This window comes from Rhinatrema bivittatum, chromosome 13, assembly GCF_901001135.1.
Source record: "Rhinatrema bivittatum chromosome 13, aRhiBiv1.1, whole genome shotgun sequence".
NCBI lineage: Eukaryota > Metazoa > Chordata > Amphibia > Gymnophiona > Rhinatrematidae > Rhinatrema > Rhinatrema bivittatum.
This window is the reverse complement of record NC_042627.1, coordinates 23,357,665-23,373,284: the sequence shown is the minus strand read 5'-3', so window position 1 is coordinate 23,373,284 and position 15,620 is coordinate 23,357,665. Positions and strand designations below refer to the sequence as shown.

At 42.4% G+C, this 15,620-nt stretch overlaps 1 protein-coding gene across 3 annotated transcripts in view; it reads right to left on the bottom strand.

Annotated features, from left to right (window-relative positions):
* Positions 1 to 15,620, bottom strand: part of LOC115075063 (dual oxidase 2-like) — a 57,641-nt gene that overhangs the window by 27,390 nt on the left and 14,631 nt on the right. For all 3 annotated transcript variants that reach the window (XM_029575212.1, XM_029575214.1, XM_029575213.1), the window contains exons 7-15: positions 14,047 to 14,213; positions 11,242 to 11,302; positions 10,091 to 10,187; positions 9,433 to 9,529; positions 8,450 to 8,552; positions 7,985 to 8,148; positions 6,082 to 6,254; positions 3,743 to 3,861; positions 2,288 to 2,425 (exon numbers count right to left, since the gene is read on the bottom strand). In XM_029575212.1, coding sequence (XP_029431072.1) covers positions 2,288 to 2,425; positions 3,743 to 3,861; positions 6,082 to 6,254; positions 7,985 to 8,148; positions 8,450 to 8,552; positions 9,433 to 9,529; positions 10,091 to 10,187; positions 11,242 to 11,302; positions 14,047 to 14,213 — 1,119 coding nt within the window. The remainder of the gene's footprint in view (positions 1 to 2,287; positions 2,426 to 3,742; positions 3,862 to 6,081; positions 6,255 to 7,984; positions 8,149 to 8,449; positions 8,553 to 9,432; positions 9,530 to 10,090; positions 10,188 to 11,241; positions 11,303 to 14,046; positions 14,214 to 15,620) is intronic.

The window sequence follows — 15,620 nt, the reverse complement described above, 5'->3', positions numbered from 1 at the left end:
TAGTAGCAGCACCCTGGTAACGCTAGTAGACCCCACCCTGACTCATTCAGAAGACAAAATTAAAAAAGGTATGGGGCTTGTTACGGAGTACATAGGGTTAGCCAGTGACATTTTAGTAAGTGCCACCAATGGGGTGGGAATGAGTGGGTATTGATCTTGCCCCTGAAGATTCCCCTCTCCCCCTTCCAAGTTTGTGGCAAGGGCAGAAGACACAAGTATTACTTTTGCTCTTTTTATGGGGGGCAAGTGAGTGGCTTTTTTTTACTTTTTTGTTCGGTGAGGGGTTTGGGGTGAGGGAGCCACTAGCTCCACCATGGAATTGTTACTATAGGGAGCGGGCAACAGGCCGCGTGCTGGCTCACATGATGCAGGGTTCCTCCAGACTGGCCTCAAAAATATAACTACACCTTTCTGAGGCGCAGTTATATTTGGTTTTGTTATAATGGGCCTGTGAAGCCTTTTTCACACTCCTGTTTGTGCTAAATTCCCCACTAATAAGCTGCTTTGCATGATTTTGCAGTGTAGTATCTTATTACTGGGAAATTTGAATAACTTTTGTATGTAGCAGGCTATGCCAAAGTTTACTACTGCCATGCTGGCTGTTGCAAACCTTTGTCACAAAAGAGGATTTTCATGAAATATTTTGTGCAAAACACCCACACTTTAGGATTTTTGCACATTTTGTGGGTGATTTGCAAAAATAATTTTGTACTTTTAGTAAATCATCTTCATACTTAATTAACGCATGCCCATTCCCTGTGGGGACGGTTTCCTAGCCAACACTTCATGCTGAGAAAAATAGAACTTAGTGCAATGCAAGGCTTCTGATCTACTCTCTAGCACAAGTTATAAAAGATGCAGCTACAAATTTAGTGGCGGATTTTCAGACTCCGCGAATAGGCCTACTTTTGTTTGCGCTCCAGGCGCAAACAAAAGTACGCTGGATTTTAGTAGATACGCGCGGAGCCGCGCGTATCTGCTAAAAACCTGGATCGGCGCGCGCAAGGCTATCGATTTTGTATAGCCGGCGCGCGCCGAGCCGCGCAGCCTACCCCCGTTCCCTCCAAGGCCGCTCCGAAATCGGAGCAGCCTTGGAGGGAATCCTCTAACGCCCTCCCCTCACCTTCCCCTCCCTTCCTCTACCTAACCCACCCGCCCGGCCCTGTCTACACCCCCCCCTTACCTTTCTCCGGGGATTTACGCCTCCTGGAGGGAGAAGTAAATCCCCGCGCGCGAGTGGGCCTCCTGCGCGCCGGGCCGCAACCTGGGGGCGGGTACGGAGGGCGCAGCCACGCCCCCGGACCGCCCCGGGCCGTAGCCACGCCCCGTACCCGCCCCCAAAACGCTGCCGACACGCCCCCGAAACGCCGCGACGACCGGGCCCGCCCCCGCCACGCCCCCCTCGGAGAACCCCGGGACTTACGCGAGTCCCGGGGCTCTGCGCGTGCCGGTAGGCCTATGTAAAATAGGCTTCCCGGCGCGCAGGGCCCTGCTCGCCTAAATCCGCCCGGTTTTGGGCGGATTTAGGCGAGCAGGGCTCTTAAAATCCGCCCCTTAGCTAATTTTGTCTTTAAATCTTTACATCATCAAAGTTCCCAGTACTTGTCAGAACATTCTGTCCACTACATGGGGTTGCCAATTGGCCCCAGATTTTCAGGATAGGTTGATCCAGTCCTGGTATTACCCTGCGGCATAAAGGAACGTGCAGTTTTGTTTTTCTTAAGGAATGCATAGAATTCTATAGGCAAATTTCATTGTCACTTTAATTTGTTAAATATTAAATAGGGCGACTAGTGATCTTACTGTTTAAATATGGTGGTAGTGCTGGTGGTAGGGAGACAAGTCTCAAGGCACTTGTCTGCTAAGTTGCTATTTATTTACTCTGACCCTAAGACAGGGGTGGGCAAGTTCAGGCTTGAGGGCCACCAGGGTCAGGTTTTCATGATATCCCTAATAAATATGTGTGGGACATATGTGCATGCAAATGAGGCAATGTGCATGCAAATCTAGCTCATGCATACTCATTAGGGATGAACTGCAGGCTATTCTAAATTACTCCTGAAATATAATTAGGGGCCATTTTTTTTTCTTAAGAGTTATTTTATGATTCACAAAAAAGAAACCTGAGAAACTGATTACAAATTGAGACACACTTTTCACCAGAACCATGAATTAGTTCAGTATAAAGTAGAAGCTCAAGAAACACAAGGTTTGGATATTTAACAAATGGGCAAAGTAGCAAAAGAAAAAAAAAAACAAATTAAAGGAGAACCAAAACTCATCTGACCTAGTGGGAAGCAGCAGATTGCGACGATGAGAACTGCAAAGCCAGCCACGCTGCCCTGGAAGTAGTCGGTTACAATGAGAGGCGTGCAGTTAGCTAGCAGCTCTGCTGTAAGTTGCTGGGGTTGAGAGCAAGGATCCCCTGTAAGAAAAAGAGACAAAATGCAGAGATGTTAGGCTGAATAAACTGAAGACAGAACTGAAACATATTTTTCATTGTTTTGGCGGCAGATGTGCTGAAGCATAGGGCTCAGCAAAGTAAACCAGGCAGGAGCTGTGCATGCTGCCTTCACAGTCCTGCCAGCCTCTGTCCTGAGGTCACAGTCCTGCCAGCCTCAGTCCTGAGTAGTCAGGCTTTGATCCAACCTTTGCACCATTCTAATGCACCTGATCAGGATCCCTACTGATTTCACACTTGGACAACTACAGACCCACAAGTGCTCATCACTTGTTTTCCGGAAACCATGCTCTCACAGTAGGGGAGTTGCCTAGTGGTTAGAGCAGCAGGTTGTGACCTAGAAATGCCAAGGTTCAAATCCTGCAGGTGCTTCTTGTCACCTCGGGCGAGTCTCTTTGCCCTCTATTACTTCAGGTACAGGCTTAGGGGCATAGTTATTAAATGTTTCCCCTCATTTTGTGTCTATGGGACAAATGCTTAATAAATAGGACCCTAACATTGTAAGACCTCTGGAGACAGGGAAATATCTAAGGTACCTGAATGTAATCTGCTTTGAAGTGGCTGACCAGTCACGAAAGATGGAATATAAATCGAAAGTTAAATTCATTAAATTAAGTACAGGGCATCCACAGAACTCCGCCATTGCATCTCAGCACCCACAGCTTATCACGGGGCCGATGCAATAAATTTTGCGGAAATCGGGCGCTGACTTTTCAGATATTTAGGACTGGCTTTAAATACCGTCATAAGGCATTTCCACTTTATTCTCTGTAAAACGGGCAGCCAGTGAAGGCTCACCAGAACAGGAGTGAAATGGGCTGCTCTGTTCCAGCAGGAAGGCCCCTGTGCAATTCCGACTACAGGCGGGAAATGCAGGTTAGAAGCAATTCCCCTCCTTCTGCTGACAGGAGGACGAGATGGGGGAGGAGGCGCGGGTGCCCATTCTGTCTAATGGGAAATGCAGACCTGGGGAATGGAGGGGGAGAAAGGGGGCCTGGGGAACGGGAGGTAAAAGAAGCTGGGGGAAAGAGCGAGAGAGAGAGAGAAGGGAAAGGGTGGAATGCGATGAGCGATGGGATTAAGGGAAGGAGGTGAATCGCCCCAAACAGTCTGGAGCGGAAATTCAGAAAACAGAAGTGGCCTACCCTGGCCCAGCCATTGTTTTAGTCATGCTACCAAGAATCTTTGACATTTTCAGCTCTGCTTGAGGAAAGGTTTGACTGTGGGTGAACGGACGGCCGTGCCCGAAGCAGCAAAACTCAGAATAGGAAATGCTCTCACCCGTGCTCCAGACAAAGACATTCTGCTGCATGTGTGTGGCGTTGGCAGAGGTAACAGCAACGAGGACATCCCGAAGCCTTGTGTCTCTAATCTCTGCTATTTCGTTTTTAGTGAATAGCCTACAGGGAAAAAATGGTGGAATTTTGTTTTATCCAAGTAAGAAAAATGCAGCTTGTGACTGTTCATCATGTCCTGGGTTAGTAATATCCCAGGACCAGAAATACCCCTAATTTCTATCTTACCTTACCTACTGGTAAGATCAGCAGTTATCTGTTGTCTAACATCATTCTGTAGTTTCCAAACGTGTCCTGATTTATCCTTCTGATGCTATCCCCCTACTGTCCGTCATATCCAAGTCTCAATACAGACAGTTTAGTGCCCGGCTTCTCAAACCTCCCAGGGGATCCCACAGCTTGTTGGGTTTTCAAGATAGCCACAATGAATATGCATGAGATTTTTGCATATGATGCATTTCCAATGCATGCAGATTTTATCTCATGCATACTCATTGTGGCTATCTTGAAAACCCAACTAGCTGTGAAGACCCCAGGACAGGTTTGGGAAGCTTTGGCGTAGTGGATTCTTACAGCACAAGGTACTGTTTATTGTGCAATCAGTGTAAATGAGACCAGAACCAGCGCAACTTGTATTCTAAACACAGCTGAAGAACCTTGTATTCTAAATGCAGTATCTCTTTTAACTATCTTATAAAACTTTCTCCTGCTTCAGTTAGTAGCCATTTTGTGTCTTATTAACTGCATCTCTAAACCTCCTGCCTCATGGCTGCTCACACTTGCTCATTATACACTTGCCCCTGATCCACATGCACCATTCCCACAGAATATCCTTCAGTCTCTACCAGAAGCCTCCAGATTCTTTCTGTGTTTAAAGAATGACCTTTCAGCATGTTGCAGGTGGGTTATCGGGATGTCACTTTTTTCTTTGTCTGAATCTAAAACAATTTCCAGCTTCTAATTTTACTCCTCAGGGTTTAGTGGTAATAGGCGAGAACTATCACAGAATGACTTTCCTCTTGTTTTTTTTTAACTCCCAGTAGTTCATTTTCTATTTATTGTATACAGTGTAAGAATGCTGTGCAATATGCTAGTTATTGTATTCCATATAAGAATGCTGTGCATTATGCTATTTATTATATAACCATATAAGAATGCTGACTTTAAATGTAAAGCTCTCAGCAAGCAATGTATAGAAACATGAAAATAAAACTGATGCAGTAATAAGAAACTGTAACTCAGTCTTACAAAAATGGAAATGAATAAATTGTTGCACCATTAACAATGACTCGATGCCTGCTGAATGAATTGATCAAGAACAGTACAGTATGATACTTTGCCGTAATGTTTACTGCCATCCACGGGCAGGTGGACGCTGATGCTCTGGGAGTCAAATGCGCTAATAAGATTCTTATAAGCAAATGCTTCAGGAATTGGCTTCAAATGACGGAAGATGACTTTGGGACCCTGGAAAGAGTTTCTGTAACATGAATCCACTGTATTTAATGCCACGGCACAGTTAAGTTGTCATGATCTGACAGGATGCCAACATGGAAGAAAGGAAATGCACCTGTGATTTCCTTCTTCTTTGGTTTATCTTCCATACAGGGACGGTAACTTTCAAAGCGGTGCCCACGCCCAGGGTTGTGGATATTTCATAACATGTGCGCATATATGCATGCGTGTGCTCACGCACACACGGGTGCCGAGGTTTAAGTGGATGCGCGCAAATGCCACTTCTCCCACATAAATCGGGGGATTTTTTTAAGGGGCGCTATTTCCAGTTTTACCAGTTCATCCCCGGTTCGCCCATTTAAGACAGCGGTTCTCCAAACCCCCCTAGTTTAATAGCCCCCACCCTTAAAACCCCGCAGATCTGCCTAGTTTTCTTTCTTTTTTAACTTACACGTCATGCACAGCGGAAGTAAAGTTACGCGGCGGGGGGCCTCGGCGCACGCCTGATCGCAGAAGCATTTAGGCGCACATTTCAGGTTCATGCCCGAAATGCCCGTGCCCCACCCAGACCACAGCCTGCCCCTTTTTGAAAGCTTCTGAGATGTGCGCGTATCTCAGCGGCTTTTAAAATCCTCTCAACACGTTTGCGCATCCCCTAATTAATGTGCGAGTCTGGCTTTTAAAAATTCACCTTAAAGTATTCTTGCATTTCCCTAGTTCCACTTATAATCAATCAGTTTTATAATCCTCAGGAATATTTATGCAAGCGATTTGAACAAACACTGCAGTCCCACGAAGGATGGACAAACCTCCCGTTGAACACAGAGCTCCTGATCAGCTTAAAGGAGTCTGGAGAAGCACAAAACCTACCCGTTCTTTTCATTTTCAAACCAAAACCTGTCCCCGTCCCGCAGGCGTTCAAATTGGTTCAGGATGATTGCGGTAAAAAGTTCCCCACTGCCACCATTTTCCAGCATGATCCCGGGTATGAATTCCAGCTTGGATATATCATTACCATAGAGGGCAGCGAGGCCATCGATGACCTGCCGGACAGTCAGAAAGAGAAGGGAGAGCGATCAGATTGTGATTCACAATTGTGCCTACAAGGTTAGCAAGTAACAGTCTGCAAATACATAGAACAATTATGCGTAAAATGGTCTCCATTTACAACTGAGGCGTTGCAATAGATTTGCGATTATACAGGCACCCAGTAACATAATATTAATGATGATAAAAATCATTTGTATTTGCAGATCAGACAAAGAGAATCCTAATACATGGTGGGGTGAATTTTCAAAGACATTTATGTGCATAGAACATGGATGTATGTGCATAAAAGAGTTTTACAAAATTGCATTAAAGTATGCCCAGTAGCAGATTTTGTGCATAACTTTTACACGAGCAAAAAAAAAGGCAGGAGTAGAGTTGAGGGCAGAGTTTGGATTTACGCACATGTGTTTTATTTTAGAAAGTATGCATGTAAATTCACACACCCGCACGCTGCGTGTTGCACAGAGCAGGTTAATGCAGGTGAGTTTGTTTGTGTATTTTCACAAAATTTTATAAAATGAACTTATGTGCACAAGTTTGCTTTGAAAACCAGTGTAACATATACATATAGGTGCCAGATAAGTTACCCATGCTATTACAGAATTACCCTTTGTATAATCGTCATAGAACTTCAGAAAGATGAAAGCGGCTACTCAGGAGAGGATGTCCTAACCCGCCTATGAAGGGAAGTGTGTGAATGTTATTATTCACAAAACAAACTGCTTAAACCGTGGATTATCAAAGGTCAGATGGTGAGTCAGGTGAGGAAAAAGGAATCAAACTCTGGAGTTCTTTATCCTCGGTCCTCAACTTTAACCGAAGGGGCAGAGAAAGAGGGTTGAGTGTCGACGCCCATGTTCAGTTCACATCCGGTTTCCAGATGTGTAGGCCTTCAGTGAGTATTAGGAAGCTTATTCCATCAGTTGTTGAACATCAATGATGTTCCAGGGAAGAAAATGCGGGCACTCAGATGGGGGACTCTGTTCTTTCCTCAGGATGAGAAGGGTATACACATGAGAGAGAAACCCCCCCAGGTGCACCTTGGATCCAGAATCCATACCCAAGATATGCTTGAACACTTTGAAAATTAACAGTTTGCCTGACTCACAAGCCTTTAGCTATTCAGGCCTCATTTTAAAAAATATTCTCTATAATTTAATGCACAGAAGTTGACTAAATACAACTAGAGATCAATGTTTAGTGACCCTTTTAACAGGAAAGTTACTGGGGAACTATCAGTGGAACACTTACCTGGCTAAGTTTCACTGAACATAACCAGGGAGAGTACTCCGGGTTTTTCCAACCAGACTTATCTGACTAATGGCCATATATGTATGTCACTACCTATTGTGTGTTACTGCTATTAAAAAGAATTTTAACAATATCTTATGCTATACTAGTGCTATCATTAAACCTTATTACATGGATGCATGCAAACGTTTCCTCCCCAGTCAATCATCTCATTGCTCTGGATAACCAATGTTTAATGAGATGTTATATGAGAAATGAAACACAGAAGGGATCGCAGGGGAATTTCATTACATGTCAACCTGTTTAATCATTTAAGCTTGTTCGCATGTAAGTGAATGTGAAATGAAGAGAACAATATTATGCATCTTTAAAACAGGAAGCATTCATCTCAACAAGGTCACATTAAAAGTACTCAAAATGTCCAGGGCAGCAGAAGCTGCTGGAAAAGAAATGTGAGCTGCATTCCTCTGACCTCTGTAATATTCCAAGGGCTGATTTTATCCCAGCTCCGGACAGGTTCCAGGCCAAAGAATTCCCGCACGTTGTTATAAGTGGAAAGGCCAAGGTCACGCCCTCGCTGGATAGCCTTGGCCATGAAGTCTGTTCGAGAATACTTCATAGAACCATACCAGTAGTCTGTTAAGAAGAAGTACTTGAAAATTAGAAAAACAAAAATCACATCTAATTTTTTCCAGCTTGCATGGATTTAATTTTTAAACAAATCCAACTCCTCTGTTTAAGTGATTTGTATATAGTTCCTGGTATCTCAGTCCCATGAAATAAAGGCAGCATCCTATGAACGACGAAGAGACTCAAAATTCTCTCCATTTTGCCAAGCAAGCAACATCTATAAATCCCCCCGAAAAACAAAGCATCCAAAGAATGTTCTGAGAGGCAGCAATGTTGAAAGAAAGGAAAATCGGATGCAACAGTTTACCTCTGACATCTTCAACAACCACATTATCCTCCTTTTCTGCTATTTGGGAAGCCATCCCCAGTAGCAGGTCATCTATGTCTGTGGGCCTCTTTAGGTTCGAGTTCTGAAATGAAACATCAGAATTGTAAGCAAACTGCAGGATCACTCTGGAAAGTAATGCCAAGCGCATTCTGCATCTGCGGCGTGATATGACCGAACATTTGAAACTCTATGGCAGAGTCGGTAGAAATAAAGTAAAGTGGGCCTATGCTACAGATTGCAAAACCCTCTGTGTGTGCTAATGGCAATGCCGTTACTTTGCATAAACAACAACCAATCATTAAGGGAACTCCTTAATATGTGGTAATGTGCGGTGGCCACATGTGAGACAACCTGAGTTTGGTTGTCTCATTCAGCAGCCCCCGTATTTATTCTTCAAAATCCTTTATTAATATTTTTTACTTTTTTTTGCTTTTGCTTTTTTTGTGCTTAATAATAGTGCTCTCTCTCCGACGGTGAACCAACCATGCATGAGGCTCTCCTCTGTTTCATCTTGATACTTATCATCTCTTCTCTTTTGTTATCATGCGGAGTCCTTACTGCTTCTATCCGACCGGGGTCGCCTGACCGACAGCGGCCGTGTTTCGGCAGCTGTCTGCCTGCTTCAGGGGCCTCGGGGGGAGTAGTCTTTCAACGCACCGGAGGGTTTCCTATTTTATTCTAACATTTTTGGTTGCCCTTTCATGGTTGCGCCGGCTCACGAAAAACACGGCCGCTGTCGGTCAGGCGACCCCGACCGGATAGAAGCAATAAGGACTCCGCATGATAACACCGCCGGGGAGAGAGCACTATTAATAAAGGATTTTGGAGGTTACTTTGCATAAAGCAATTTGCATGTTGCACATATTTAATGTACAGATTCCCACAGAAAGATGCAAATCTTTAGGCATTGTCTTCATTCAGCTCCACGAATGCAATGGCAGAGCCCAGGGTGTTCCATTTACCTCTCGGTTCCAGTAGCTGTTGCACATGCGTAATGCTGGGAAGTGGTCCTTATCATTAGCGATGTCAACCACGTTCCGAAAACTGCAAGCCTTGCTCCTGAAAGAGGCAGTCAAGAGACAAAAACCATAAAGGCAGTGAAAAACAGACTTCTATTACATTCATTTCTACAAACAATTTGGCATATACATAACGAGAAGAAAAAGAGAGGAGACTACTGTGATAATCTATATATAGGGTCAGGATTGTCACCGGACTCCACGGTGTCCTGGGTGGTCAGGGGGTGAGGCTTCCTGACATGTCATGGCTGGCGGGGGGAAGGGTGTTTCCTCTCCAATATCGCTGCTGGCTGGAGGGAGGGAAAAGCCTCCCTCCCATATCGCAGCCAGCCCGGGAGAAGGGCTCCCCCTCCAGTCAGGTGGAACTCTGCAAGGACAAATCTTTGAAGAGAGATGAGACTTTGTACAAATGGGCTGATTGAGGCTGATGGATGACTCACAAGTAGTGTTTTTTTTCAGCTTACTGGCTGAGATCAAATTGTTTTTTACACCATTAGTTACTACGCAGAACTGCCAAAGATACTTTCAGGACTTCACATCCCACTGCCTGACATTTTCCTTCCATGCTTCTATCAATGGAGGGAAGGTGTTTTCTCTGTACCTCATGTAGACGCCTGGAGGTACCATGGTGGCAGTGAACTGTACTGCTGCTGCTTGGAATTCAGGTGAAATGCCGGGGTCCACATACTGCTTATAACCTGACAAAATAAAGATGGGTTTTAATCCAGTGTCCCTGGAAATGGTCTTCAAGTTCTCACTGCACTCATTTTGTAGTTTTCTGGCAGTTCAACTGTGCTAGCTGCCATCTTCACAGGACCATCACAAGCAGAATGCATTCAGGCTTAACTGGTCGGTGCAGAATGTGAGATGCAATTTGCCATTTCTCTGTCAGTATTGCCAGTGGGATGTGCATTCGTTGCTCCATTCGTTTCAGCAGCATGCACATATCTCACAAACGGATAGCAGGTATGCAAAACAAATGGTATGCGCGCATGTAGGCACTTACCATCAGATTTGCACGCCTTCTATCCATTCGTGAGATATGCGCATACCACCAAAACAAATGAAATAATTGGAGCAACGAATGTACATCCCTAATGGGAGTGTGCGAAGTCCCTTGTGCAAGTCTTGCCTATATGGCAGTTTCTATTCCTAAGGAAACAGGGATACTGCTTGAAGAAATGTAAAAATATACAACTCTCTTTCACTTTGTGCCTGTAATTATTTGGCACCTTTAATCAGGGCATTTTACAACACATATGAGACAGATGGACTAAAGGGCTTCTCTTATTTTGGGTCCTGATTCATTAAGGCTTCTAACTCCTCCTCTCCCCCAATATATGGGAAAAGACCTTGATGATCCAGGCCTTTTGTGTTTAAGGAAAACATGCTTAGCACATCTGGCTCATTGTAGTCTATACATGATCAGACTAGCAAAGGCACAAAGTTGAAAAATGACTGTCAATAAATGCATCTTTAAAGCAGTCTTGGACTGCTGTTTGGTTTTTAAAGTAGACAGCATAGGTGCACTTGGATAGCATAAGAAGCCTTTTCCATATAAGCAAAGTTTTCAGCACTATGGGATACAGATGAAGATGATGCCTTTGCAATAGACTAAACTGATTCATTTTTTACCAGCTTTTCTGCATTATGCCCCTTCACTAGACCACTGCAGTGTTCTTGGGAAAAGCTGCTTTGTGCAAGTTAGGTGTTCTTTACTTTGAAAGCAGGTATCGTCATACATTTACTTACCAGTGTAAACTGAGGCGTTTCCTTGGGCAAAAACAGGCAACCATTCATACAACACAATATTCTAACAAGAAAAATAAAGAATGAAATGTAAGATTCTTTGAAATCAAATTATAAACTAGACAGCAAGCATGTGGATTAGATTTTAGATTAGATAATCTTGCCTTTCCAAACCTGAGCTCAAGGCAAGATATACTTCAAGCACAGTAGGTATGTCCCTGCCCTGGAGGACTAACAACCTAAAGGGTTGATTTTCTAAGCTGCTGTGTTTTCCCCAGAGCTAACTCTCCATCAAATAATGTGGCTTGCAAATTTAGAAGCCGTGTCATTTGATGACCATATAAGAGCAATATCAATAAGCTGATGTGTATGCAAATTAGTTCATTTTAATACCCACATTGCCCTGCGTGTTTTGGGGGTCAATAATGTGCAATATTTGAAATACTGCACATTATCTCTGCATTAAATCATTTATCACATGGTAAACGTTGTTTACCAGACAAAAAAAGCCCTAACACAGCTTAGTATCTGAGGCAATGAAGGGTGAAGTGACTTGCCTACAGATATGGGTTCAATCTGAAGGGCTGCCAATAACTATCCTGGGCATTCAGGAGGCAATTTTGTAACTGCCTGCATTGGGGTAAAGTCTTTACACCAGATTTCAAAGAGAAGGCATTCACATACTTTCCCTTCAAAAAGTATCCTGCCAAAACTATGTGCACACATTTACACCTGCTAAAGTCTGCACATAGTTATTTTTCAAGGGGAAAATAGGTGCAGTCTTTTGAAAGTGCAAAAGTACACATGTAACTGCAAGCCCCACCTCCAGTCCCACCCAGATTTTATTATGGAGGAGACTGAGATGGATATATATATACACACACACAGGATGGAAAGAGGAAGAAAAATGGGTGCTGTTAATGTTATTTGATTTATTATTCATTTGTTGATTTTCTTCCAATAAAAAAACTTTAAATCAGTAAATAATTAAAAAATACAAATACAAATACAAAGGTCAATAGCATGAACTGATTTGGATCGGCTACCAAATCAAAACTATTATTATGACGGGTAAAGTATTTACTTTTTAATAATGTATAATTAACAAATTTTAATATCGATGAATGAATCAAATAATGTACTTTGACAATCATTGAAAGTGTTTCTGTCAATCTACGCTGTTAATTTACCAGGGATCTGGTTGATTTTTAATGTTTAAACTTTTTATTGAAATAAAGAATAACATGGACAACTGGTGCCTGCTGTACATTACTCCTAATGCACATCACACAACAGGATATTAAAAAAAGGTGTTTTTCATTTTTGTCCCCAAGATTTGGTAAGCCACATGTATGAGAAACTTCAGCAGTAACCCCAACCCTCAACTCTCCCTCCCCTTCCCCCCCCAAGACAATGCTGAACCTATTCCTTATCCAATTCTTAGCTGATTTTAAATAAGTTTACTGGATGAAGACCATGCCGTGAAGGTGAAATACCTAGCTCTTCAATATTAATACAAACTCTATTTATATTAGGCAAATTAGCATACGTAACACTATTTAAGTATTGCAGTATACTTTATGATAGGTCACCAATGATTGTTGTGAGTGACTATTATTAAAATATGTGTTGGCAGAGAAGGGCTTAAAGCACCCTTGGTTAACTTCTGTTTTTTCGGTGTCTCTGCAGCCTTCTTGAGAAAGTGTACAAAATGTTGAGGGGCAGAGACAACATTCATTCTGACGTACGATGTTTTGTAGCTGTTGTTTATTTAGGCCTATAAACCTGGCCGAGAGAAATTATATTGTGCTGTGAAAGAGAGAGCCATGGGTGAGGAATAAGAATGGGCTTTTAAAGGAGTCTTAAGGAAGATTGTACTTTATCATATAATACTGATGAGTTTTCTATGGTACTGTAATTTTTATGCTGATATAATTTTTGTTATTGAAATTGTACTGTAACGTTCTCTGGGTCTTTGGAGAAAAGCAATATATAAGTCTAAGAATAAAACAGGATAGGATAAAGATGCTCTTGGCTGAAGTATGTGCTATCTTGTTATGGTTTTTGTATTTAATTTTTCACAGAAATTGAGAACATTATAAAAAGGCAGACTATACATCTTCCTTCTCTGCGCAAAGACCCAATCTAATCCTTGTCTATATAATGATGTAATCGGGGCATCTTTATAAAATTTTTGTCAATAGGCACAGCATGGAATAAACCCTTCCTAAAGCACATCCCTTGTTCTTTTTCAAGATATAAATATCCCATACAGTATCTCAGTTTTTCTCAAACCTTCAGGGTTGCGCTCTCTTTTTCTCTTTTCTAATGCTTTTAGCCTCTCTCTATCCCCCCCATAAAATAATGTAAAAATTAGATTTTTTTTCAAATGTTATTTCAACACTAAACATCTCCCAGCCTTCCCCCTCCCCTACTTCAGTTTGACAGCTGCAGTACCTTATAGCAGTGCATTAATGTAATTCAACTTTAGACCGAAAAAAATTTATTTTCATTTATTTTAAAAACGTTCTATTCCACTTTATACAACAGATTGTTCAAGACAGATTACAAAGAAAAACAAAAAAAGCCATCCTATTTTACTATTACCTGGTTTGTAGGGATGCCTCTTTTAACTGTCACATGGCATTTAGGGAGGTCCCAATTAACTTTTACTTAGTATGCTCCAGTATAATCAATTTTACTGCTGACTGGTATATAGCAATGACCATCTTGCTGTTACCTCATCTGTAGTAATAATCCATTTTTACTATTACCTGGCCCATAGCACTGACTTATTTTTACTGTTACCTGGTAAGTAGCAATGACCCATTTCCGGCTGTGCTGAAACAACTCTTCATCAGACCAGTCGGGATGTTCCTTTGAAAACTTTTTAGCCAAGTAATTGTGGTAGCGGAACCAGACAATGCTCTCAGCCTGCACAAACGGGCTCTCATTTCCTCGGGCAGTTCCAAAATCTGCAGAAAAGAGTACTGATTTGTAAAAGTCCAAGAAAGAATGAAACATTTGGATCCCTGCTAGCATGGGAGTAATGGGACTAGTTTACTTCTGCTTGATTTTTTGACCCTTCTACTGAATGGATTTTCATGGCATTGTTTGCACGTTTTCGGGACCTAGAGAGAAGACTGTAGTATCTCTGCTTTGACCATGCTTGCTGATAAATTAATGAAACTACTGTAACCAACATAAAATGAAAATTGAGCGCGTGCTGTATCAATCAAGCTACAAGCAGAAAAACCTTTTTAAGTACATGTAACATAGTAACATAGAAGATACCGGCAGAAAGGTCAGTTGGTCCATCCAGTCTGCCCAATTAGTCCCATCTACACAGCAAGGACATATCCCAGCTGCAGCTGTAGAAGCTTAACTGCTTGTAGAATATCTCTCTTTATCTAAGACTTGTTTGTTTCCTCATGGATTCTCTATCATCTTAGTAAGGATGCAAGACCCCCATACTTAATCCAACACCTAGCCACCTCCATGTCTTACCATCTAGCTTTGTTAATAATCTAGAAAGCTACCCAAACTAGAGAGGCTATTGGCCAAACATCTGGCTTCCTGGATCATGTGGCCCTGCTGGATAGCAGCCAACCACAACCAAACTGCCAGCACTGACCAATCAGCTTTTGGGAAGCTGCAGTCTGCTGGAAAACAACCAGACATCACTTGGTTGCATCTCCTTTAGCTGCTCGTATTTTTTTTCCCTATCACATCTCCCTTCACTTCTGTTCCTGAGGGAGTGAAGGATGGGTTGTCTGTAATATGGCAACCTCCAAATCCTGCTCCTACGACTGTCATAGAAGATGACAATAGATAAAAACCTTTAGGCCCATCTAGTCTGCCCCATTTTACTCCCGGTGAAATATCACAGATCCCAGCTAATCTCTGGCTCTCTCCCCACTTCTTCTCCAGTAGGGATCCTCCATGCTTACCTCAGGCTTTTAAATAATTCTATTACCATTTTTTACTCCACTAGGAGCCCAATTCATGCATCTGTCACTCTTTCAGTGACGAAATATTTTCTGATTTTGCTTCTACCCATGGAGCCTCATACTATGACCTCTTGTTCTGGAGCATTCTTTCCTCTGGAAATATTTGCTTTTCATGCCTAATTTGTACCTTTGAGGTATTTGATTGTTTTATTATTCTTTATGTTGATAAGTTGGTTTCTGAACATTCTATCGGTAGAATAAGGCATGCCAGATTTTTTTGCTGTACTTCCTTGTTAGTTGAGAAAATAAACTCCTCTTCCACAAGGCTATAATGGTGTGCTGTCATTTATTTATTTATCATATTTATTATAGACTCATGAGACTCTTATGTACACTCAATATAAAATACACCATAAAATAACACCAAATCCC